Below are 23,711 nucleotides of genomic sequence, written 5' to 3'. Positions count from 1 at the left end.
TAGGCGCGCGGGCTTCAGTAGTTGTGGCACGTGGGCTCTAGAGCGCAGGCTCAGTACTTGTGGCGCACGGGCTTAGTTGCTCCGCGGCATGTGGGATCTTCCCGGACCAGGGCTCGAACCTGTGTCCCCTGCATTGGCAGGTGGATTCTTGACCACTGCGCCACCAGGGAAGTCCTAAGAACCCTTTTCTTAAATAGTTGAGGGAAGTCTGAGTATTTCTTCCTGTCAGAGCCCTGTCCCCCTGTCCCTTAGAGAGACAGTTGAAGGAACATGAGAAGGACTCTTGATCATGGCACATGTCTTTTACATTTATTAAGTTTATCATGGCTGCTTTTTTCTGTCACCTAGAAGCAGCAGCAGCCAGCAGACATAACGGGGTGGACTTGGACTTGGCAGGTCTCTCAGATGGACCTTCCTTTCACCCTTCTTCCTTCATGTTCCCTCAGAGTCAGGACTGTCTCCAGTTGGGTCCTCCTGCTGAAGGGGAAGTAGTCCAAGTGAGATGGACAGACGGCCAAGTCTATGGAGCCAAGTTTGTGGCCTCTCACCCCATCCAGATGTACCAGGTAACCAAAGGCTTTTGGTGGGGATGGGGGAGGGGGCCTGATTAATTCAGTGTTTCCTCTTGAGCAAGAGGAAATCTGCTCTTGGGAGAGCTAAGGCAGCGGTCCCCAACCTTTTTGGCAACAGGGACACCGGTCGTGGAAGACAGTTTTCCATGGACGGGGGTGGGGGTGGGCCTGGTTCAGGCGGTAACGCGAGCGGTGGGGAGTGATGGGGAGCGATGGGGAGCGGCTGATGAAGCTTCGCTTGCTCGTCCACCGCTCACCTCCTGCTGTGTGGCCCGGTTCCTAACAGGCCGTGGACTGGCACCAGTCTGCGGCCCAGGGGTTGGGGACCCCTGAGCCAAGGGATCAGTGACAACCCTTTTCAGAGCTAGGCGCTGCCCTGTGTCCAGTCTGCCAGGTATGGCTTCAAACATGGCAAGCCTTACTTCAGTGTTCTAAACCCTTCCTGTGACTGCAGGAAATTGCCACTGTGCATGATGGACCAGGGAGGGAGTCTGGGATATCTTAGCTAAAGGCCTTTGTTTCCCTGGTAGGTGGAGTTTGAGGATGGCTCACAGCTTGTGGTTAAGAGAGATGACGTGTACACGCTGGATGAAGAGCTTCCCAAGAGAGTCAAGTCTAGACTGGTGAGTGTGTGCTTTCTGTGTGCCCTTGGTTCCCATCTGGGAGGGAGGGAACAAAGCAAGGATGTGTCCCTTTGTTTTTTTTCTTCGGGGTGGTTGGCCATAAAGTGCTCATTTGGCTTGCCTATTCTTCTGTAGTCAGTAGCCTCAGACATGCGCTTCAATGAGATTTTCACGGAGAAAGAGGTTAAGCAGGAAAAGAAACGGCAACGAGTTATCAACTCAAGATACCGGGAGGATTACATTGAGCCTGCACTATACCGGGCCATCATGGAGTAGGTGCTTCCAGCGGCCAGGAGAGTCCCAGCCGCCAAGGCGAAAGCACTCTGGGGTTCCACAGCACAGCAGACACTTGGAACTCTGAAGTCTCTAAAAGTGAACTGTAAAATGAAAAGGAATGAAATAACCGACCCCATCATCTTCTCACCCCACCCTCATCGCATTCCACTGTAAAGAAATGACAAGCCGTACTTGGACATGTGGCAGCAGCCGCTGATCTCCCAGCTGATGGGCTGAGCACTGGAACGCTGTGGCTGCATGGGCCCCAGTCTGTAATGGGGTCGACTGTGCTGGCTGGGCTGGTTGCCCTGTTTCTGGCCTTGGACTTAGCTTCCTAATGATCACCTGCACCAACTAGGCAGAGGTGCTGGTGCTTGCCCCCTCCCCCTTTTTGTATTTATGTGTGTGTGTGTGTGTGTGTGTGTGTGCGTGTGTGCGTGCGTGCGTGTGTGTGTGTGTGTATGTTTGGTCTGGACCAGCTTCTGCCAGCCCCTGGCCCTTACTTTTTTCCTTGCCTATCCAGGGCAACAAAAATGTGAAATTCTGCCCTCATTTGAACTGAGTAAGGGCCCCTGGGGGTTGGCTGGAGATGGCTGTGGCATCTGTTTGTCTCTGGAACTGTCTCAAGAGAGTGCTGGCAAAGCTGCAGTGATGAGATGCTAAGGAGTTAACGCCACCTCTTTGCCTTCTCTTGAAGGAGAAGATAGGGGTAACCTGGGTGTGTGCCCATATCACTCGAGGCACAGAGCCCCTGTGGACAGTATTAAAGGGTGTGGGTGGGGAATACTCTGAAGGGGGATCTAATGATGGAAGCAGGCAGAGCCTGGCGGGTGAGTCTGTCAACAGAAAATTGCAATCATGCAGGGGCTGGGAGGGTTAAGATAAACTGGGGCCACTGGAGGCCAGGGGGTGGGTTTAGATATGCCCCCTGGTCTGGGGGTGGGAGGGAGCTGATTTGGGAGTGGGGTGGGACTGGAGGGCAACACTGAAGGGGTTAAACAGGTTTTTGCTCCTTATGAATTTGTTTGCCTGGGCCCAGGGTTGGAGGGATTCACACTTATACCGTATGTATACAAGAATCAGATTTATAATACTTCCCCTTTTTTTGTTACGTATGAACGCTATAAACCAAATTATTTTGAAAACCGGTGCATCACCTTGTCCTTAGCAATAAAATGTGTTGAGCAGAGGATTGGCTGTGTCTGCCCCGAGGAGCCTGAGTGGCCCAGGGTCAGGCCGGGAGTGTATCTAGAGTCATAGGCTCTGGAGCAGGGCCATGCATTTTAAGAAAACTCAGTAAGTCAGGATCTAGGAAGCCCTCCTAAAGAGATGGGCCCCTTGTCAAGTTCTGGTCCTGTGGCTCTGTATGGTGGGACCTGGGAAGTAGAGGCAGCTCTAGCCGTGAGTACCTCCTTTTGCTTCTCTGGCCCTAGAGATGGGAAGGAAGAGGTAATAGATGAAGGACCAGACCACTTCCACAACTTGTAGAACTGAGTTTGAGCTCTCATCTCAACCCCACTTGTTAACTTCATTGAGCAAGTGTAAGTTTATGCCAGTGTCTGTTCCATAAAAATTGTAGAACCAGCTTGAAAGAAGGCAGTACATTTTAGGTGCTTGAAAAGCAAAGGATTGACAACCCCTGCCCCCCACCCCGTGCGCGCTTCCCTTAGGTCCTGAAGCTGTTCTGAGTTGCCTGTAGTTGGTGAGATGCTTCTCCGGAGGAAGACCCGGTTCCTTTGACCCCTATTGGTTTCCTGAGGTCCAGGTGGACAAGGTTAGAGCAACAGCAGCAGGGGTGGGGGTGGGGGCAGTGAATTGGGCACAGCAGAGCTGTTCGGCTGGTCTTGGACAGCCAGGCACTAGGTCCTATTTCTTGGCTCCTGCCAGGTGCAGGAGAATCTTGGGTCAGCTCAGCAACTCAATGCTTCTTTGTGTTCTGGGGCTTGGGAGGTGGCTGCCACCTCTGGTGTCTGATTGTGGGGGAAGGGAGGAGCAGCAGGTCTCAAAGATACTTACTTTTCTATGCCAGTTCCCTCCTGGGGCCAAGAAAGGGAGGTTGAATTTTTTGTCCAGCACCCAAGGATTCCCAGGCGAGCGTGGACAGAACCAGGCCTTAATGGATTGGCAAGCCCTGGGAGCACACATCTTTGGAGGGAAGAAACACTTCTCCAGACTTGGCAGGGTCCCAGACCTCCCTACCTTTCACTGGCCCTACCATCCCCAGCCCTGCTGAAGGACAGGCAGGGTAGTCCCTTGTGTAACCCCAGCAGAGTTCTTGCTCAACAGCTATTTTTCTAGAAACTTTTACGTTTTGTTTTGGTCAAATGTAATAACCCCCTGGGAAACTGAAGTTTAAAGAGGTGATGAGAGTCTCAAGTCCCACGGAACAGGCCCTCTTGCCTGCAGTCAGGCCCAGGCCTCAGCGGACTGACTGACTCCAGGGAAGCGTGCACCAGCCTGTCTTAGGCAGGCTCCCCTCAGAAGCCTTTTGGCCAGGGCAAACTGCCCTCCTTTGGTGAGGCAGCGTCTTTGGGTGGGCAACCAAGGGCCACAGCCGGACAGTTCCTCCTCTCTTCCGTAACTCCCCTCGGGGGAATTACGTTTTAAATTGTGCCCCAGTAGGGTGGGAGAAAAGCTGGGACCTCCGGAGCTGAAAAGGGTAGACGAGATGGGGCGGAGTCCTGTGCCCGGAATAAAAAGAGGCTCTGAAGTAGTAATAAGGGCAGTCAGCGACCGCTGTCCACCCAACTCCACAGGATTGGGCAGGGTCGCCCAGTCCGGGGAGGTCCACAGCCTTGGGTCTCAGCCTGGTTCCAGGCGGATGCCTGCGTCCCTCGGTGTGGAATGACCGTGTACTCCCGTCCCTCGCACGGCCGAGGAAACAGGCTCTCGAGGTATCATTTCGGCGGACAGCGAGCCCTGCGGCCGTCAGAGGTCCGCATCCCAGACGCGCGCCCTGCGGGGCGTGAAGCCGGGGGAGGATTCCTCAAGGCGGCGGATAGGCTCCGGGGAACCGAGGGGTGGGCGTCGGCCCGGAGCCAGCAGGCCGGGTCCGCTGGACCCACGCCCTGAACTGCCAGCAGCCCGAATCCCGGCGGGCGCGCGAGGCGGACGGGCAGGAAAACTCGGGGGTCCAGTGTCTAGTGGGCCGCTCTGGGCTTGCGCCCTCTCTCTCTCTCTGACTGCAGTGCAGCCCCGCATTGGTCAGCCCGGCGCCCCGCCCGACTCCCGCGCGCCGATTGGCCGCGGATGCCCAACCCCCGGTGAGGGCGCTGAGGCGGAGAGTGGGATTGGTGGTCCCGTCGTCCACGAGTCGGGGTCGCGGCCGCGCGCTCCGCCCGCCGCTGCGTCCCCACTATGGCGGCGCCCAGGCGGCCCACCGCGACTTGGGCGCCCGCCGGGGTCCCGCGCGGCTGCCGCCGCCGCATTCGCCGTCGCCCCCGCCTTCCCGGCAGCGTCGGGCCGGGCGCCGCCTCCCCCCTGCCTCCCTCTCCGCTGCGGTAAGGGCCGGTCCTGCGCGCGTCGGGGCGGGCAGTCACCACGGCTAACAGTCGCCGCCGCCCCTCCCCTCCCCCGCCGCTGGCGTTCCCCGGGTTGGTGGGGTGCGGAGCCCGCGCGCGCTGGTGCTGGGGAAGGAAGGGTCGGGCGTGGCCCAGCCGTCCGGCTCGGACTGGGGGCTCGGGCCGGGAGTCCGGTCCCTGGGAGACCTCGCCTGGGTAGGGGCTGCCAGGCCTCGGGGGAGAGGACGGCTGGACCCGGGCCGAGCAGTCTGAGGTCACCTGCGCGCGAGACCCCGCATCGCTGCGCACCTTGGCGCAGAGGAAGGACCTGGTCAGGCGGGCCTTCGCTATGGGAAGAGGGAGGAAAAGTGGAAAACCTGAGTGGGAATCAGCAGCGTACGGGTAGCGGCTGTCATTGCTTATTGCTCTACCAGCCGCCAGATGTTCCGGGGACTGAGGTCAATTTTACTGACAAAGTACGCCTCTTGCTTCCTTTTCTCTGGCACTTCTCCCCATTGTTTGCCCTGTGATTTTGTTTGCAGGAGGAAATGTCTTAGTGATGAGAGCAGGTTTGATTAGGATCGTATCCCACGAACATTTTGAATTCCTTTTTGCAACAGTGTTCGTTTTTATGATGCCTTAATAGACCTCACTTATGTTTGTGTTTCCCGCACATAGGAGGAAGGAGAGAAACGTGTGAACTGACTCAGTGCAGTTAATTGAGAGAGGGACCAATGAAGGCAGCTGTTATTTTGTTAAAAACAAAAACAAAACAAAACAACAAAAACTTACAAACTTTTCTGTGGATACACTTTGAATTAACTATACTATAGCTAGTTGAACAGGAAGGTAGAAAAAAAGCACTTAGTGGGTTCACGAAAATAAATAGACCTCATGGAAAATTAGGTTATTTCTAAGTCAGAATCACCTTGGAGTGATGATCATTGAACTGTTGGGTATACCTTCAAGTCAAAAGGATTAAAAGGAAGCTGTCACAAAAATTTATGACCGAAATGGTATTTTCAAATAATCTCTTAAGGTAATAGCAGCTCCTAAGATTAAAGATTCTTAAGGATATTTTGAAGTATTCAGTGATGAATCTCCCTATTTCACATGTCTAAATGTCTAATCAGAGTTTAATAAAAGTAAATTATTAATGAGAAAAAAAGATGTGCATATTCTTAGAGACTAAGTGACTTTGGATCATCAATAAAGTGTCTACCGAGTACATATTGTGTGCAAGGCAGTGCAACTGTGGGGACCTCGTGACCTGTATTGTATGAGACTTGTTCTCATGGGCCTATGAGATGGTTGTGGGGATAAAGGGCACACAAGAAAATGTTCACTAATAAAATGGTCTCTAGAATTCTAAGAGAGTAGGTCTATGAAAATTCTGGAAAAGGAGAAATCCATGTGTTTGAGGAAGGTTTCACAGGAGAGCTGAGGCTTGAGTTGAGCCATGAATGGGTAGGCCTGGGTGATGAAGAGGAAGGAGAAGTGAGGAAATGAGAAAGTGAGGATGGGAAAGGTGGCAGCGGAGAACCCAAAACTCTCATGGGTAGTTCCAGGGGGTTCTTATCAGAAAAAGTGGGAGATGAGATTATACAAAAAAGGCAGGTTGATGACATCAAATCAGGAAGTAACCTTGTCCTGGGTGGAGCAAAGGGTAAACAGGTAGTAGTAGTACTTCAGATGAAACTGGAGCTAGCTATTAAAAAAATAGACAGTAGCACTTTATTTGCCCTTGTCACTTTTCTGAGTAACCTTAGCTATTTAGAATAATGGTCTTCTCAGCTACCCAGGATCTGCACCTCAAGAATCATTCTTGCCTTTCTTTTTTTTCCCCCTTGTATTAAGTTGGTTGCCAGGTCTTGTTGCTACTGCCTCCACACTATGTCTAGCTTCTTTCTGTTCCTACTGTCATCACACTGATTAGGGGCCATTGATACCATTCCCTCGAATTACTGCAGAAACCCCCTAGCTTCCCATCCCCCCCACCCCTTCCATCTATTCTGTGTACTGTCATCACTTGCAGATATCTCATTTCCCCAGCCTAGACTTTTATTTATTTTTTTTGGCTGAGTTGGGTCTTTGTTGCTATGTGCAGGCTGCGCGCGGGCTTTCTCTAGTTGGAGCGAGTGGGGTCTACTCTTCGTTGTGGCATGCGGGCTTCTCACTGCGGTGGCTTCTCGTTGCGGAGCACGGGCTCTATGTGCATGGGCTTCAGTAGTTGTGGCATGTGGGCTCAGTTGTGGCACGTGGGCTCGGTAGTTGTGGCGCACGGGCTTAGTTGCTCCACGGCATGTGGGGTCTTCCCGGACCACAGGGCTTGAACCCGTGTCCCCTGCACTGGCAGGCAGATCCTTAACCACTGCGCCACCAGGGAAGCCCCAGCCTAGACTTTTAATGGCTTCCTACCGTCTGTTGAATTAAGCACAGACCAGCCTAGCCTGGGCAGTATGGGTAAACTCATTTCTTGCCAATCCCTTAGATTTTATTATATTTTCCAAGTTTGTGGAACTATTTGCTCTTCGTTGCTGTCGTGCTCCCTGTCTTTGCTCATGTTGCTTTTTCTATCCTAAATGACCCCCTTGAATCTCTAATTGTTGGTTCTCACCCATGTTTCAGGGCCATTTGATTGGAACTCTTTTTGTGAAGCTTTTCTATACTTTTCTCCCTATCTAGATGGGACTTGTTTCTCCTTCAAACCATTAGAACACTAGAATCTGCCTTTTTGCCCCAATTGCCAACATAAGACTGAAGCTTTTTCAAGCCATGAGCCATCTTCTTCATTATCTAGCACAGTGTTTTGTACATAGGAGGTACTTGGCAAATATATTTTATATTGAACATAGCTTTGAACCAGGATAGATGCAAAGAAAATTCTTTGTGCAAACAAAATGTCCATCATAAAATCTGTAAATGAAGTTACTAATGTGAGATAATTTGTTACTGAGAGAGCTGGTGTATTGGTCTGGATAGCTTGGATTAGGCTTCATTAACAAAAACCCTTAAGACTGCAGTGGCTTAACAGAACAAATGTTGACTTCTCATTCATGCCACATGTCCAGCATGACTGCACAGGTAACTCTCCTCCTCTCAGTCACTCAGGGACCCATGCTGATGGAAACTCCATCTTAATATGGTGTTTCCATGATCATTTTGATCGAGTGGAAGATGGTGATCAAGGGACACTGGACTTTCAAGTTTCCATCCTGAAGTGGCACCTGTCACTTTCATTTCCATATCATTGGCTAAAGCAAGTCATATGGCCATGCTTAACTTTCAAGAAGGGCAAGGAATTGCTGTCTTAGCAGGTGCCTGGAAAGCAAAGAGCCAGAAGTAACTGTTGGACAGCAATAATGACTGCTACATCTTCTTTGAGTATCACGGTCCGTGGAAGATTAGAGGTAGCGAAATCAGATGGGCTACTAGAGAGAAACACATTGACAGTAGCAAGAAGTAATAGCTCTAACTAGGCATGGAATGAGGGTGGATTGAGAAGTCAGAACTCCGTTACAAGCACCGTAATGCTTGTAATGTAACAGGTCGAGGCTGTTGATACGAGGGCAATCAGTGATTTTCCAGTCATAGCACAGTCATTCCTGAGGGCATCACTATTTTACAGCACCCTCAGTGATGAACACAGAAATAGTCCCGAGGCATCCACAGAAAGTTAAATTATATTCAAGATACACAATTTAAAAAGCAAGGAAGTCTGTAATAACTCAAGGGACATTTTCACTTGAATGGTTAAAATAAAGAGGATCCTAGTTCAACCTTACTGGTTTAATTGGGTTCAGTTGAGGCAATAAAACTTTGGCGTTTGGGGAGGAGATTTCGCTTTTAACAAAGAAAGTGAAAACTGGGTTGAAATCTTGCTTCTGCCATTGATTGTCTAACATTGAGTAAGTGTCTGATTCTCAAGTCCGAGTTGCATCATCAGTGAAATGCATAGGGTGGTCATGAGTTCACTTTATGTAAAGTGCTTTGCCCAGTACCTGGTTCAAGGTAAGGACTCATGATTATGATTATCATCGTCAGCAGCAGCAGCAGCATCAGGATTTGAAGAAACTTTGAGAAATCAGGTAAGGAAATCTCAGGACTTCCCCAGGTTTTCCTACCTTTTTCTTTCCACTTCTTTGACATCCTGTCACACTTTTCTTATTTTCACATTTATCCTATTTTGCTTGGTTGTATATGTGTCTGGGTCTTCCACTGTACTAGGCCCTCTAGTCATCCCACAAGTAGCTATTGAGCATGAGCTCTCTGCTAACCTCCGTGCTAGGTTATGGCATTACAAATACAGAAGGCATATCCCGGGCCTCAAAGAGCCTTTAGTCTGGTAGGACCAGAAACCAGTGAACCTGCAGTTAGAATACATTGTAACAGGCTCTGTTTGAGGGTCCTGTGGGATCTCCTAAAAAGAGAATCTGATGTCACACAGGGCATATAAATAATGGTTTTCCAGAGAAGCTCACACCTACCTAAGTCTTGGATCACTAGTTAGTAGCTGGGCAGATGTGGGTTTTAAAAGGCTTTTCAGGCAGGAAACAATGTGTGTAATGGCCTAGAAACACAAGGGAGTGTGGCTGCATCCTGAAGATGCTTGAAAGGCAGGAGAATAGGGTATATTTGGGGAGTGTGTGGAGGCTGCAGAAGTTAGACTGAAGGCTTGTGATGAGTTCAGGAGTTTATTGTGATGATGAGGAGGAGCCACTGAAGGGTTTGAAGGTGGGAAATGACTTTATCAGCTTTGCCTTTTAGGAAGATCAGAGTGTGTGGAGGCAGCGGAGGAGTGAATGTCCTGTTTCCCTGACATGGGAAGTTCTGAGGTTTGCAACCGTAGTGCCATGTCTGCTACAGGGTCATAAAATATTATGGATGAAGAGAGCTTAGAATGAGGTGAGCCTGGAGGGAAGGTTACCATTTAAGCTACTGCAGTAATAGGAAGGGTGTGTCCATGTCCTGCCTGGGGGTAGAGGAGAGTCAGCAGACCAAGATTTCCATCATGGCTTCTCCATTTTCTAAGGTGTGGCCTTGGGCAGGCTTCAGAACCTCTTGTGTACTCTCAGTTTTCAAATTGGTAAAATGGGGATAAAAATACCTACCTTGCAAGGTTCTGAGAACTTGAGCAAATAGATGTAAAAAGCCTGCTTCTGTACTAGTAAATACATAAGGGACCTCTCATCATAAAAATAATAGTTTTAAGATTTTAAAAAATTAAGTAAGTAAGTAAGTAAGTAATTTTTGGCTGCGTCGGGCTTTAGTTGCGGCATGCCGGGATCTTTCGTTGTGGCGCGCGGGCTCCAGAGCGCGTGGGCTCTGTAGTTGTGGTGCACGGGCTCGGGCTTAGTTGCTCCACGGCATGTGGGATCTTAGTTCCCCAACCAGGGATCGAACCCATGTCCCCTGCGTTGGAAGGTGGATTTTTCACTGGACCACCAGGGAAGTCCCAGTTCTAAGATTCTTAATGCTTAGTATATTCCCTGGTTCACAATAGGTGATCGTTGGCCTAAAATCGTCTGCCAACACTGTGGTTTTATTTATACATCTTTTTTTTTAATTTATTTTTTTATTTTTGGCTGTGTTGGGTCTTTGTTGCTGCGCGCGGGCTTTCTCTAGTTGCGGTGAGCGGGGGCTACTCTTCGTTGCGGTGCGTGGGCTTCTCATTGTGGTGGCTTCTCTTGTTGCAGAGCACAGGCTCTAGGTGCGCAGGCTTCAGTAGCTGTGGCACATGGGCTCAGTAGTTGTGGCTTGTGAGCTGTAGAGCGCAGGCTCCAGTAGTTGTGGTGCAGGGGCTTAGTTGCTCCGCGGCACGTGGGATCTTCCCGGACCAGGGCTCGAACCAGTGTCCCCTGCATTGGCCGGCGGATTCTTAACCACTGTGCCACAGTGATGATGGTCTGGTGATGATGGTCTGGGCAGGTTGGGCATGAGAGAATTATCCTGAGATCAAGAAGGGAAGAGTTGGTTGATGTGGATATCATACCAATTTAAACATTCTTTAAATGCCAACAAATTATATATGGTCGTTCAGCCGTTCCCAGCCCTCACCCAGAAGTGACACATGCACGTGTGCATACACTCTTGATGCTGATGTTATAATGTGCTCACTGCTTGGGCTGCTAAAGTGTATGTGCTTCTCCTTCAGCGTATCATCATCGTTGTTGACTGTGTCCCCCTGAAATTTTGCTCCTCCTCAGTCTTCTTCTGAAATGTTTGTAAAGATGATAATGGGGGTTTAATTCCAATTTGTTCTCCTTTAGGTTCCGCCTGGTCATCCTGGTTGACAGGAGTTCCTTCCCTGTGAACTTCTGCACAACTTATGTTACTCTGATTAAATGTTATCTACTGCCTTGTCTTATCATTATTTGTCTATATTATTTGTCTATATGTCAGTAAATTCCCCTTTTCCTTGATGTTAGTTTTCTTTACAAAATAATGGAAAGATAGCATGTTTATGTGTTTTTGTTGTTGTTGTTGTTGTTTTTGCGGTACACGGGCCTCTCCCGTTGCGGAGCACAGGCTCCGGACGCGCTGGCTCAGCGGCCATGGCTCACGGGCCCAGCCGCTGTGTGGCATGTGGGATCTTCCCGGACCAGGGCAGGAACCCGTGTTCCCTGCATCGGCAGGCGGACTCTCAACCACTGCGCCACCAGGGAAGCCCTGTTTATGTGTTTTTGACATGACTTAAAACCCACAGAAACCTTGTGTTTGAAATATGTTAAACAGGTTAGAATATTCTGTTCCTAAGTTTTCAAAGTATATGGCAGTGATTTTCAGAGTTTTTGATCTCAGGACCCCGTTATAAGTTATAAAAATTATTGAAACCCCAAAGAACTTTCATTTTATGGGTTTTGTCTATTGATATTTAATGTATTAAAAATTACTGAGAAAATTTTAAGTCACTAGAATACGCAAGCACGCATTCCATTAGCTGTGAGGACAGTGATATAGTCACATGTCATCATATGTTATATAGCCTCTGGAAAACTGTGCTGGACCCTTGGTGAGAGAAAGAGAGTGAACAGGGCAAATAATGTCTGAGAATTACTGTGAAAACAGTTTTAAACTCGTGGATCTGAAACTGTGCGCTCTGTGGCATGTGGGATCTTCCCGGACCAGGGCAGGAACCCGTGTTCCCTGCATCGGCAGGCGGACTCTCAACCACTGCGCCACCAGGGAAGCCCTGTTTATGTGTTTTTGACATGACTTAAAACCCACAGAAACCTTGTGTTTGAAATATGTTAAACAGGTTAGAATATTCTGTTCCTAAGTTTTCAAAGTATATGGCAGTGATTTTCAGAGTTTTTGATCTCAGGACCCCGTTATAAGTTATAAAAATTATTGAAACCCCAAAGAACTTTCATTTTATGGGTTTTGTCTATTGATATTTAATGTATTAAAAATTACTGAGAAAATTTTAAGTCACTAGAATACGCAAGCACGCATTCCATTAGCTGTGAGGACAGTGATATAGTCACATGTCATCATATGTTATATAGCCTCTGGAAAACTGTGCTGGACCCTTGGTGAGAGAAAGAGAGTGAACAGGGCAAATAATGTCTGAGAATTACTGTGAAAACAGTTTTAAACTCGTGGATCTGAAACTGTGCACCTCAGATTGGGATTGAACCCACGTGCCGGGACTCAAACCCAGCCTAAACCCAGATTGGGACTTGAACTCATGCGGCTGGGACTTGAACCCACGCAGCCAGGACTCGAACCCGGCCAAAATCCACAGTCTTCCAACTGAGATCACACACTGGTTTCAGGACTTAATGAAACTCAGGTTCTTGATGTCTCATCGCAGAAAAAATTCAGTGAGAGACAAAGTGATAGGTAAGAAGTGGGTTTATTTAGAGGGAAACACTCCACAGACGGAGTGTGGGCCATCTCAGAAGGTGAGAAAGGCACCAGGGTATGGGGTTGTCAGTTTTTATAGGGGTGGGTAATTTCATAGGCTAATGAATGAGTGGGAGGAGTATTCCAGCTATTTCAGGAAGGGGAAGGGATTTCCAGGAATTGGACAACTGCCCACTTTTTAATCCTTGTGGTCGGTCTTGGAACTGTCATGGCACCTGTGGGTGTGTCATTTAGCTTGCTGATGTGTTACAGTGAGCGTATACTGAGGCTCAAGGTCTAGTGGAAGTCGACTTGTCCGCCATCTTGGACCCATTTGGTTCTAATCAGTTTATGTCGTGTTCTAGGGCTATGTCATTCTTTCAAAGGTTGTGCCCTGCCCCCTTCCCTCCTGTTTCAGATCCACTGAAAGGGTCTTGGGGACTGCCTGGGGTCCTTGGACCACAGTTTGAGAACTGCTGGCATGTAGATATGAGAGTTTTTATAAATGACACTTACATCTTTTTGGCAACAAAATAACATGAGGATGGAAACACTGCCAAACATCTGTTTTCAAAATGCACTCAACGTATTTTCTTTAAAAACAAACAAACGAACAAAACTAGTTTCTAGCTTTTGTTAAGACATGTTCTTCACCTTGAAAGGACAGATGTGTGTATTTTTGGAAAATCTTCTAGGTGCCATACTATTAACAGACATTTGCCATCCCAGAAAAGTTTAGCAAACTTGGAACACCAGTATGTTTGTAAAAGAAGAATATACAACTGCTCTTTAAGTTCTGGAAGTCTTATACATGCTTGGCCAAATGATAACCAGAGAACTTCTCTGAGGCACAAGAGTTTTATGGTTACTCACCATCTCATTGTCAAGTTTAGTTAGTTATGATCCTATTTATTTAAAATAGGATCCAATTTTTATGAAATTAACCACATGGATGTCACTTAATGCATAAACTGTACTGCACCACGAAGCAAATGGTAAGTAGTGGTACCATTACCCCCCATGCTCTGGAACTTTCACACTTTTTGAGGATTCTTCCTGAACCTCATGTGCCCCAAGATGTCTGACATAGGGATTGTTTGAGGAGGCCAGTGTCCACTGAAATTAAATATCAGAAAAGTTTATAAACAGGAGTTCTGGTATTTTCTTTTGTTATCTTGGGGAATCTTTGTGTGCCTTTGAGATGTCTATTCTCTATGACAGTGAATGGCCTGGGCCGTTACAACAGCCTCTTCTTGCTCTCGCTTGGCCTTTTCCAGGCTGTCCTCTGTATTGCTACTCAAGTGATCTTTCTAAAATACAGATATGACTATGTCATTTCTCTGCTTACTCCCTTCACTGGTTCTCCATTGCCAGTGGGATAAATTTCAGACCCCTTAGCATGGCATCTAAAGCCTCTCTACCTTTTTACTGCTTCAGCTTCTTCACTGAAGCTTTTCTGAAACCTCAAAGACAGTTATAAATTTCCACCACCTCATAATGTCCGTACCTCTTTAACTGCATGCATCACACTCTTCTCGAGGGCAGGTACCACGCTGTGTTCCTACTGCTATACTCAGGTGTGTAATAATGGCTTCTGCCTGCACTGATAAGATGGCATAGCTTCCATCGTGGTTCCAGCATAGTTATTCTGCAATATTATATTTTTTTCCTTGCCCTTTTTTAAAAAAAGATATGAGCAGATAAACAATGTGGAACTACTACATAGGCCTAAGACATCTGAAGTCTCAAGAGACATAATAGCAATGAAAGGGAACATTTATCTTGTATTTTCTAATGATGTATTTTACACATACAAGAACAGAATAATATGATGATACCCATCACCAAATCTTAATATGCCATATTATGTCAGTTTTTGTTTTTTTTTTAAGAAACAGAACATTACAGTTCCAGTAAAAGCCTCATGTATTTTTCCCTGGTCTCCTCCTCCCTTCACCAGAGAAAACACTATCTTGAATTTAAAGTTTTAAAATTCCCGTGCATGTTTTTATGCTCTTGTGGTTTTGCTACATGTTGTCTGTCTATATACCATGCATAGCAGGGGCCAGCAAACAGGCCTGCAGGTTTTATTGGAACACAGCCATGCCCATGTTTAAGTATTGTTCTTGACTGCTTTTGTGCTGCAACCTTCTGTTTCCAGTTTTCTGGACATGCTGCCATCTCCCAAACACCTTCAACACCAGTCCCCACCATTTTATCTCAGCTGGCCCAAAGCAAGGTCATCTTTTCAAATATTCCAGTTGAATTTTCTCAAGACTGATTGGCGTCAACTTTTCCAAATAAAGAATTACGTCTAGAAGTTTGTCCTCTGAACACACCATTAAAACAAGTAATCAGAAACCCAATAAAACCAAACATTAACAGCTCTTATTCAGAAAGGCTTTTTTTGGTTCGTTTGTAAAAACAGAAATGAACTATAACATGCAAAACTGAAAGTTCTGTTTCCTTAGATTTTTACCCCTCTCCCCTAGGCTTTTTTCTCAGCTACTAATAAAGGGAACATCTAACCAGGGACAAAATCTTTTCAGTTTTACTCTTCTGCCTTCCATTTTTAAAACCTTGGTGTAGCTATCTAATTTGTACTCAGAGAGTCGCTGACTGCCCATGTTACACAAGTCTAGGTCCAATCACGTGGTACTTTCAGCAGGTAGAGTTTAATGTAAGGATTATTAACTTTAACAGTGAATTGGAGTAACGAGATTAGCTAGTAAGTAGTAAAGAAATAAGCACTTGGAAAGATGCTCAACATCATTAGCCGTCAGGGGAATGCAAATCAAAACCACAATGAGATACCACTTCCTACCCACGCACTAGGATGGCTATAATCAAAAAGAGATAATAAGGAGTGTTGGCACAGGTGTGGAGAAATCAGAGCTCTCATACACTGATGGGAAAACAGTGGCATTTCCTCAAGTAGTTAAACATAGAGTTACCATATGACCTGGGTATATTTCACTCCTACATATATACCCAAGAGAAATTAGAACTTACGTCCCTATAAAAATTTGTACATGAATATGCATTGTAGCATTATTCAGCCAAAAGGTGGAAACAGCCCACATGTCCATCAACTGACAAATGAATAAATAAAAAATGGTCCATATAACGGAATGCTATTTGGCAATGAAAAGAAATGAAGTACTGATGTTCACAAACCTTAAAAACATTGTGCTAAGTGAAAGAAGCCTGTCACAAAGGACCACATATTGTTTGATTCCATTTATATGAAATATCTATAAACATTTGCCTATTCCATAGAACAAAGTAGTTTAGTGGTTGCTTAGGGCCGGAGGTTTGTAGGGGATGACAGCTAAGGGGTGTGGGGAATCATTTCGGTGTAATAGAAATGTTCTAAAATTGATTGTGGTCACGTTTGCACAACTCTGAAAATACTAAAAGCCATCGAAAGGTATACCTTGAACGGGTGAATCGTATAGTATGCGCATGATATCTCAATAACGCTGTCAAAAAGAAGTAAAGAGAACTCTAGAGACTATAGAAACAGATCTAAGGAGCAGCCGCCACCTCAGGGATGAGCTAGAGTGCTCAACAAAGAGCTCCCCAACCTGCCTCACACCCAGCACAGGCTGAGATTCAGACTTCGGTGTAGTGGACATTGACGACAGTGGCTCACTGGATTGCAGATGAGCCACTGTGATGCAGCATGGTGGAGCTTGCCAGAAATCTGCCATCTTGGGTACTGGGGAAAGTGGTTTACAGAGAGACGTCCCACCAGAGGCACTCTGCTACAAAACTGCCCAAGAGAAGTGCTGAGGGAAGCTGTCGGCTGCTGCTCACTGCTGACTGCTGTCCACTGGAAAAGTCCTGTGTGCTGCAGGAGCCTACCGAGAGGAACACACCGGAACACACTGGAACCCCGAAGCCATGGCTTTCCAGCACCCTCTAGTGACAAAGCTTGACATCATGTCAACTAGCAAAAGGAAAATATTTAAAGGGCCCAGATCCATTTTCAAAGAGCAAGCAAAAAGGATGAATTTGGAGCTAAGAGGCAGTGAGTCTGTAATCCACACAGTGGGTAATCGGAACCTCAGCATACCCTTAGCTTTTTAATTCCCTTTGCAGATCTTCAGGTTATCTTTGCCACCTTGGCTATTGGGGCTCAGAGAAGCTGGGACTCTGTATTTTTGGGCCAACTTGCCCTCAGCCCAGTTCTCTCTGATTATCCATTTTTGCATATCTTTGTTTTGTTCTGTATGCTTGGTTCTCTTTTTCAGACCCCAGTCATACCTATGCTGGATCTCCTATGGCAGCTATTGTATTTTTTTGTTTTTTGTTTGGGTTTGTTTTGGTAATCCTTTTAAACTTTTTATTCTTTTTCGTTTTATCTTCTTCATTTTTTTATCCATCATGGCCTTCATGACTCTTTTTGTGTTTTCAGCAGTTCTTAATTGTTCTCTTTCATTGAGGCTTTTGTTTTTGTGGTGGTGTTATTTTTCTTTCTTCACTTTTCCTGAGTGCTCATTTTACTTAAAAAATGTTTCACTATTTTTTCCCTGAGGCTCTCCCTTTAATCTTGGCTCTTAGTTACCTCTTGTTTTTTAGAGCCTTTTGGGAGTTGCGGCCCTTTGTTAATGATCTGTATCCATCCTGTGACAAAGTTTTTTCTGTTGTGTGCTCTTGGTTTACCACACTTCCCCTTGACCCTCCCCCTTCCTTTCTTCCACTTTTGTGTAGATTCTTCACTGGTTCTGTTTCATTTTTGTTCTGTTGTACCATATAGCCTCTTCAAATGAAAAAAATTATATGACTGGGCTTCCCTGGTGGTGCAGTGGTTGAGAGTCTGCCTGCCGATGCAGGGGACACGGGTTCGTGCCCCGGTCCGGGAGGATCCCACATGCCGCGGAGCGGCTGGGCCCGTGAGCCATGGCCGCTGAGCCTGCGCGTCCGGAGCCTGTGCTCCACAACGGCAGAGGCCACGACAGTGAGAGGCCCGCGTACCGCAAAGAAAATGAGAATGATAACCTCATAGCATTGTTGAGAAGGTTCCGTGAATTAAATCATACAAAACTTTTAGAAATGTGTCTAGTCTGCAGTAAGTACTGTGTGAATATTAGCAATATTAATTATTTTATCCCCTGCATTGACTTGCAATTAGAAAATACACAATTCTTCTGCATAGAATAATGTAATATATGGCATGTTAATTAACTACTTAAATCTGCTTAGTCATGCATAAAGTCTGAAAAGGAAGTGTACATTCAGCAAAACCATTTTAAAAAATTGATCTTTTCAGTAACTTGTTCAGGAAGCTGGGTAATAAATAGTACATAATAGTTTCTAATTAGCTTGCCTCAAAAATATTCACAGGAGACATGTTCAGGAAATACTTTGTGGCTTTTGCTCTGTGTAATTTTGTCATAATTGAGTTCATATTCATTATGGCTGCTATTTGAAGGTCAGCAAAATTCTAACATTTCAGACTAAAAATTGTTGCCAGGTATAGTTTAGAAAATAACCACATTGTAGGATGTTTTAGAAATGACAGGAGTTTGGTGTACTTTGTTTCAGTGAGTTCAGCTTTTTTTGTAATGTTCTTTTATGGCTAATTAAAATAACCTAGTTTTATGTACCTTTTGTACCTTTTTTTGAGCAGACTGTAAGTGACTGAACATTTGGTCAGTGAGCAGATAGTTTTTGAATATCTACCAGGGATGCAATGGTGAATAAAATAGACCTGTTCACTGCCTGGATTAGCCAGAATAAAATTTTAAGCAAATTACTGTAAATACTCCTGAGTATAAATGCATTATGTAATGGATGGGGATGTACGGGTGCTGTGGGGATTTCTAATAGGGAGACCTAACCTAAAGTGTGGAGACGGGTAAGGCTTCCCTGTGGAATTAACTTTTAAGCTGAGACTTAAGGCGGAGTGGCAGTTGGCTAGGTGAAGTGGTAGGGTCAAGAAGGCTTCAGCCTGACATTAGGAGACAGCATGACAAGTTCAAAACACTGAAAGACGTTCATTGTTGCAGACTCACAGAGGTAAGGTGGTAAGAGATGGTAAGAGAGATGGGAGGAGATGTGGGCAGGGGCCAGATCATGCAGAGTCTTATAGGCCCTGTTAAGGGGTTTGGGACTTTACCCTAAAGACAGTGGGAAATTTACAAAGTTTAAACCTGGGAATAAAATAGATCCACATTGGCTGCTATGTGGAGAGTGAATTGAAGAAGATCAGGAATGAATATGGGGCTTCCCAGGTGGCGCAGTGGTTGCGCGTCCGCCTGCCAATGCAGGGGAACCGGGTTCGCGCCCCGGTCTGGGAGGATCCCACATGCCGCGGAGCGGCTGGGCCCGTGGGCCATGGCCGCTGAGCCTGCGCGTCCGGAGCCTGTGCTCCGCAACGGGAGAGGCCACAGCAGAGGGAGGCCCGCATACCACCAAAAAAAAAAAAAAAAAAAAAAGAATGAATATGGAAGTACCCAAAGGAAATGAAAACAGGATGAAATATACGTACACACCTGTTTATCACAGCATTATTCACAATAGCCAAGATATGGAAACAACCCAAATGCCCATCAATAGATAAATGGATAAAAAAAGATGTGGTACATGTACACAATGGAATATTTATTCAGCCATGAGAAAGGAGGCTATCCTGCCATTTGTGACAACATGGATGGACCTTGAGCACATTATGCTAAGTGAGATAAGTCAGGGAAGGACAAGTACTGCACAATATCACTTATATGTGGAATCTGCAAAGCAAACCTGTACAAAAGCAGAAAGTAAATGGAGGTTACCAGAGGTTGAGGGATGGGGGAATAAGTCTGATGACGGTTAAGGGTAGAAACTTGTAGCAAGTAGTAAACAAGCCATAGAGATCTAACATACAGTATAATGAATATAGACAATAGTATTGTACTATAATGTAATGTGATGAATATTGCTTAAGTGGCAGTCATATTACAGTATATAAATATATCAAAGTAACATGCTATACACCTTAAATTTACAAAATGTAACATGTCAAATTTATCACACACAAAAGAATGAACATGGGAGGCTTATTAGGAGGCTATAGTTGTAGCCCAAACAAAGAGTTATAGTGATGTGAAATACGATGGTAGCAGTGGAGATAGACAGATGGATGTAAGAAGTATTTAAGAGGTAAAATTCATAGGGCTGGATGACTGATTATATATGGAGGGTGAGAGTGAGAAGGAGGGTAGTGTCAAGGATAATTTCCAGGTTTTTGACAGAAGCACCTGTGAAGGTGTTGCCTTTTATTGAAATAGTGAATACTGGAGAAAGAGGAGGTTTTGGGGGGAAGTCTGAGACATCTGTGAAACATCTAGATGATGATACAGAAATTAAATAAATGGAGGGAGTTCCCTGGTGGCCTGGTGTTAGGATTTGGGGCTTTCAGTGGCAGGGCCTGGGTTCAGTGACGGGAAACTGAGATTCTACAAGCTGCACAGTAAGGCCAAAAAAAAAAAAAAAAAAAGTTAAATAAATGGACATGGAACTTAGAAGAAGTGTCTGGATGGAATATATAAAATTTGGGATAAGGATGGTAATTGTAGTCATGGAAGTGTAATGAGATTGCCTTGGGGATATCTATGGAATGCGAATATAAAAAGCCTGAGACATCACCCCAAGCTTCTCTCTACATTTAAAATTGCTAGTGTGCTCCCTTTCTCTCTCCCTCCCTCTCTCTCTCTCTCTCTCTCTCTCCCCCTCTCTCCTTCTCTCTCTCTTCCCCCTCCCGTCCCGCTCCTCTCCTCTGTCCCCCGTCCTCTGTCTCTCTCTCTGTCTCTCTCTCTCTCTCTCTCTCTCTCTATATATATATATATATATATATACGCACAAACACACACATTATATACACACAAACACATTATATATACGCACAAACACACACATTATGTCTTTAGTATATATTACTTTTTGGAATGTGTACAAATTGTGTCTAGAGTTGGGGGAATATAATTAGAAATATATTAATTTATTTGATCTTTAAACAAACACTTCTTGAATGTGCTGTGTACTAGGTGCTGTGCTGTTATATGTAGGTGATTCACAGACCTAAGTTATAGATTCTGCTTTCAAATTGTATGCTAATTCCTTACAGAGACAGAAAAATAGATAAGATATTTTACAGATGCTGTGATAGAGGTAAGCATCGGGTGTTTCAGGAGCACAGATTGCCATAGTGTCGGGCAGTGTTTAAGGAAAGCTTTCTGAAGGAGGTAAGGCTTGAACAGAGTCCTAGAAGATGAGTTGGTGTTGCTAGGTAAAGAAGGCAAGAAAGAGCTCTTACCACCACACTGTATGCCTCTTACAGTTTCAGATGCTGTAGAAAGGTCAAGTCATGGGAGGACCGTGGTGTCCAGTGGCTTTGGCAATTAAGAGGTCGGTGGTAAACTTAATTGAGCGACAGGTAGGATTGGAAGACAGATCAGATTGTGGTGGGTGGAAGAATGAGTGGGGAGTGAGAAGTCAAACTCCTCTAGGGCAGGGTCTAAATCTGATTGTCTTAGTGTCCTCTGTGCCTTGCATAATCTCTGGCACTTGGTGTTTGTTACATTAGTTTTGAACAGAAGAGAGACAGATCCTTCTCTGAGATAATAAGATGAATAGTATTTAAAAACCAAGATCTAGGTGCCAGGTGTGCTCATTGCTATTGGGATATGATTGCTGCCATGCCCTTTCAGTGGACAGAGCTACGGCTTACAAGCGTGTACATACACAAAAGCACACATACACTGTCCACATCTATAGTTTTTATATTTTTGTATGTGTTTATATTGAAAACCATCAGTTCACACTGATACCTTCAATTCCAATACAACCCAAAAGATTTATTCTAGTTTTTCTTTTTCTACATTTTCAACTCACTTCTCCATCATTGAGAAATCTGGCTCCTGTTAGCCTCAGTATATGAACTTATTTGGTCAGTCCCTTATCACCTCCTGCCATACCCCCAGACTTATCATGATGGCCTGATGCTCCTCCCCCTCTTAACTCCAGATATATGTGCCTACCTTGCTCGGCCCCTAAAGCCTAATGGCTTTTAGATTAAATTATTCAGAAAGGAAGAGAGGGAGAGAGCTCATTCCTTTTAAGATTTATTTATTTTTATTTTTTATTTTATTTATTTTTGGTTGCGTCAGGTCTTAGTTGCGCACATGGGATCCTTGTTGAGGCACGTGGGATCTTTCCTCATGGTGCGCAGGCTTCTCTGTAGTCGTGGTGTGCGTGTTTTCTCTCTCTAGTTGTGGCACACGGGCTCCAGGGTACGTGGGCTCTGTAGTTTGCGGCACGCGGGCTCTAGTTGAGGTGCGCGAGACCGCAAAGAAAAAAAAAATTATGTGACTGAAGTCAGATCATTTGGATTTGAATCCTCAGTCTGCCACTTACTAGCTCTATGATCTTAGATAAGATAATTTTACCTCTCTGTGCCTCAGTTTATTCTCTATATAATGAGAATGATAACCTCATAGGATTGTTGAGAAGGTTCCGTGAATTAAATCATACAAAACTTTTAGAACTGTGGCTAGTCTGCAGTAAGTACTGTGTGAATATTAGCAATATTAATTATTTTATCCCCTGCATTGACTTGCAATTAGAAAATACACAATTCTTCTGCATAGAATAATGTAATATATGGCATGTTAATTAACTACTTAAATCTGCTTAGTCATGCATAAAGTCTGAAAAGGAAGTGTACATTCAGCAAAACCATTTTAAAAAATTGATCTTTTCAGTAACTTGTTCAGGAAGCTGGGTAATAAATAGTACATAATAGTTTCTAATTAGCTTGCCTCAAAAATATTCACAGGAGACATGTTCAGGAAATACTTTGTGGCTTTTGCTCTGTGTAATTTTGTCATAATTGAGTTCATATTCATTATGGCTGCTATTTGAAGGTCAGCAAAATTCTAACATTTCAGAGTAAAAATTGTTGCCAGGTATAGTTTAGAAAATAACCACATTGTAGGATGTTTTAGAAATGACAGGAGTTTGGTGTACTTTGTTTCAGTGAGTTCAGCTTTTTTTGTAATTTTCTTTTATGGCTAATTAAAATAACCTAGTTTTATGTACCTTTTGTACCTTTTTTTGAGCAGACTGTAAGTGACTGAACATTTGGTCAGTGAGCAGATAGTTTTTGAATATCTACCAGGGATGCAATGGTGAATAAAATAGACCTGTTCACTGCCTGGATTAGCCAGAATAAAATTTTAAGCAAATTACTGTAAATACTCCTGAGTATAAATGCATTATGTAATGGATGGGGATGTACGGGTGCTGTGGGGATTTCTAATAGGGAGACCTAACCTAAAGTGTGGAGACGGGTAAGGCTTCCCTGTGGAATTAACTTTTAAGCTGAGACTTAAGGCGGAGTGGCAGTTGGCTAGGTGAAGTGGTAGGGTCAAGAAGGCTTCAGCCTGACATTAGGAGACAGCATGACAAGTTCAAAACACTGAAAGACGTTCATTGTTGCAGACTCACAGAGGTAAGGTGGTAAGAGATGGTAAGAGAGATGGGAGGAGATGTGGGCAGGGGCCAGATCATGCAGAGTCTTATAGGCCCTGTTAAGGGGTTTGGGACTTTACCCTAAAGACAGTGGGAAATTTACAAAGTTTAAACCTGGGAATAAAATAGATCCACATTGGCTGCTATGTGGAGAGTGAATTGAAGAAGATCAGGAATGAATATGGGGCTTCCCAGGTGGCGCAGTGGTTGCGCGTCCGCCTGCCAATGCAGGGGAACCGGGTTCGCGCCCCGGTCTGGGAGGATCCCACATGCCGCGGAGCGGCTGGGCCCGTGGGCCATGGCCGCTGAGCCTGCGCGTCCGGAGCCTGTGCTCCGCAACGGGAGAGGCCACAGCAGAGGGAGGCCCGCATACC

General features: G+C 45.5%; 2 protein-coding genes across 8 annotated transcripts in view; both read left to right on the top strand.

Annotated features, from left to right (window-relative positions):
• Positions 1-3,429, top strand: part of KDM4A (lysine demethylase 4A) — a 44,437-nt gene extending 41,008 nt beyond the window's left edge. The window contains exons 20-22 of one of the 2 annotated variants that reach the window (XM_007116610.4): positions 447-566; positions 1,103-1,195; positions 1,331-3,429. In XM_007116610.4, coding sequence (XP_007116672.1) covers positions 447-566; positions 1,103-1,195; positions 1,331-1,471 — 354 coding nt within the window. In that variant the 3' untranslated portion in view covers positions 1,472-3,429. The remainder of the gene's footprint in view (positions 1-446; positions 567-1,102; positions 1,196-1,330) is intronic. The other variant, XM_024125331.2, reaches the window with a different exon arrangement.
• A 1,457-nt stretch (positions 3,430-4,886) lies between these two features.
• The window catches only part of ST3GAL3 (ST3 beta-galactoside alpha-2,3-sialyltransferase 3), a 230,784-nt gene continuing 211,959 nt past the window's right edge, over positions 4,887-23,711 (top strand). For all 6 annotated transcript variants that reach the window (XM_024125620.3, XM_024125619.3, XM_028485185.2 and 3 more), the window contains exon 1: positions 4,887-4,971. The gene's annotated coding sequence lies outside the window, so the exon portion shown is untranslated. The remainder of the gene's footprint in view (positions 4,972-23,711) is intronic.

Source organism: Physeter macrocephalus, chromosome 3, assembly GCF_002837175.3.
Source record: "Physeter macrocephalus isolate SW-GA chromosome 3, ASM283717v5, whole genome shotgun sequence".
Taxonomy (NCBI): Eukaryota; Metazoa; Chordata; class Mammalia; order Artiodactyla; family Physeteridae; genus Physeter; species Physeter macrocephalus.
This window is presented reverse-complemented; position numbering and strand designations above follow the sequence as displayed.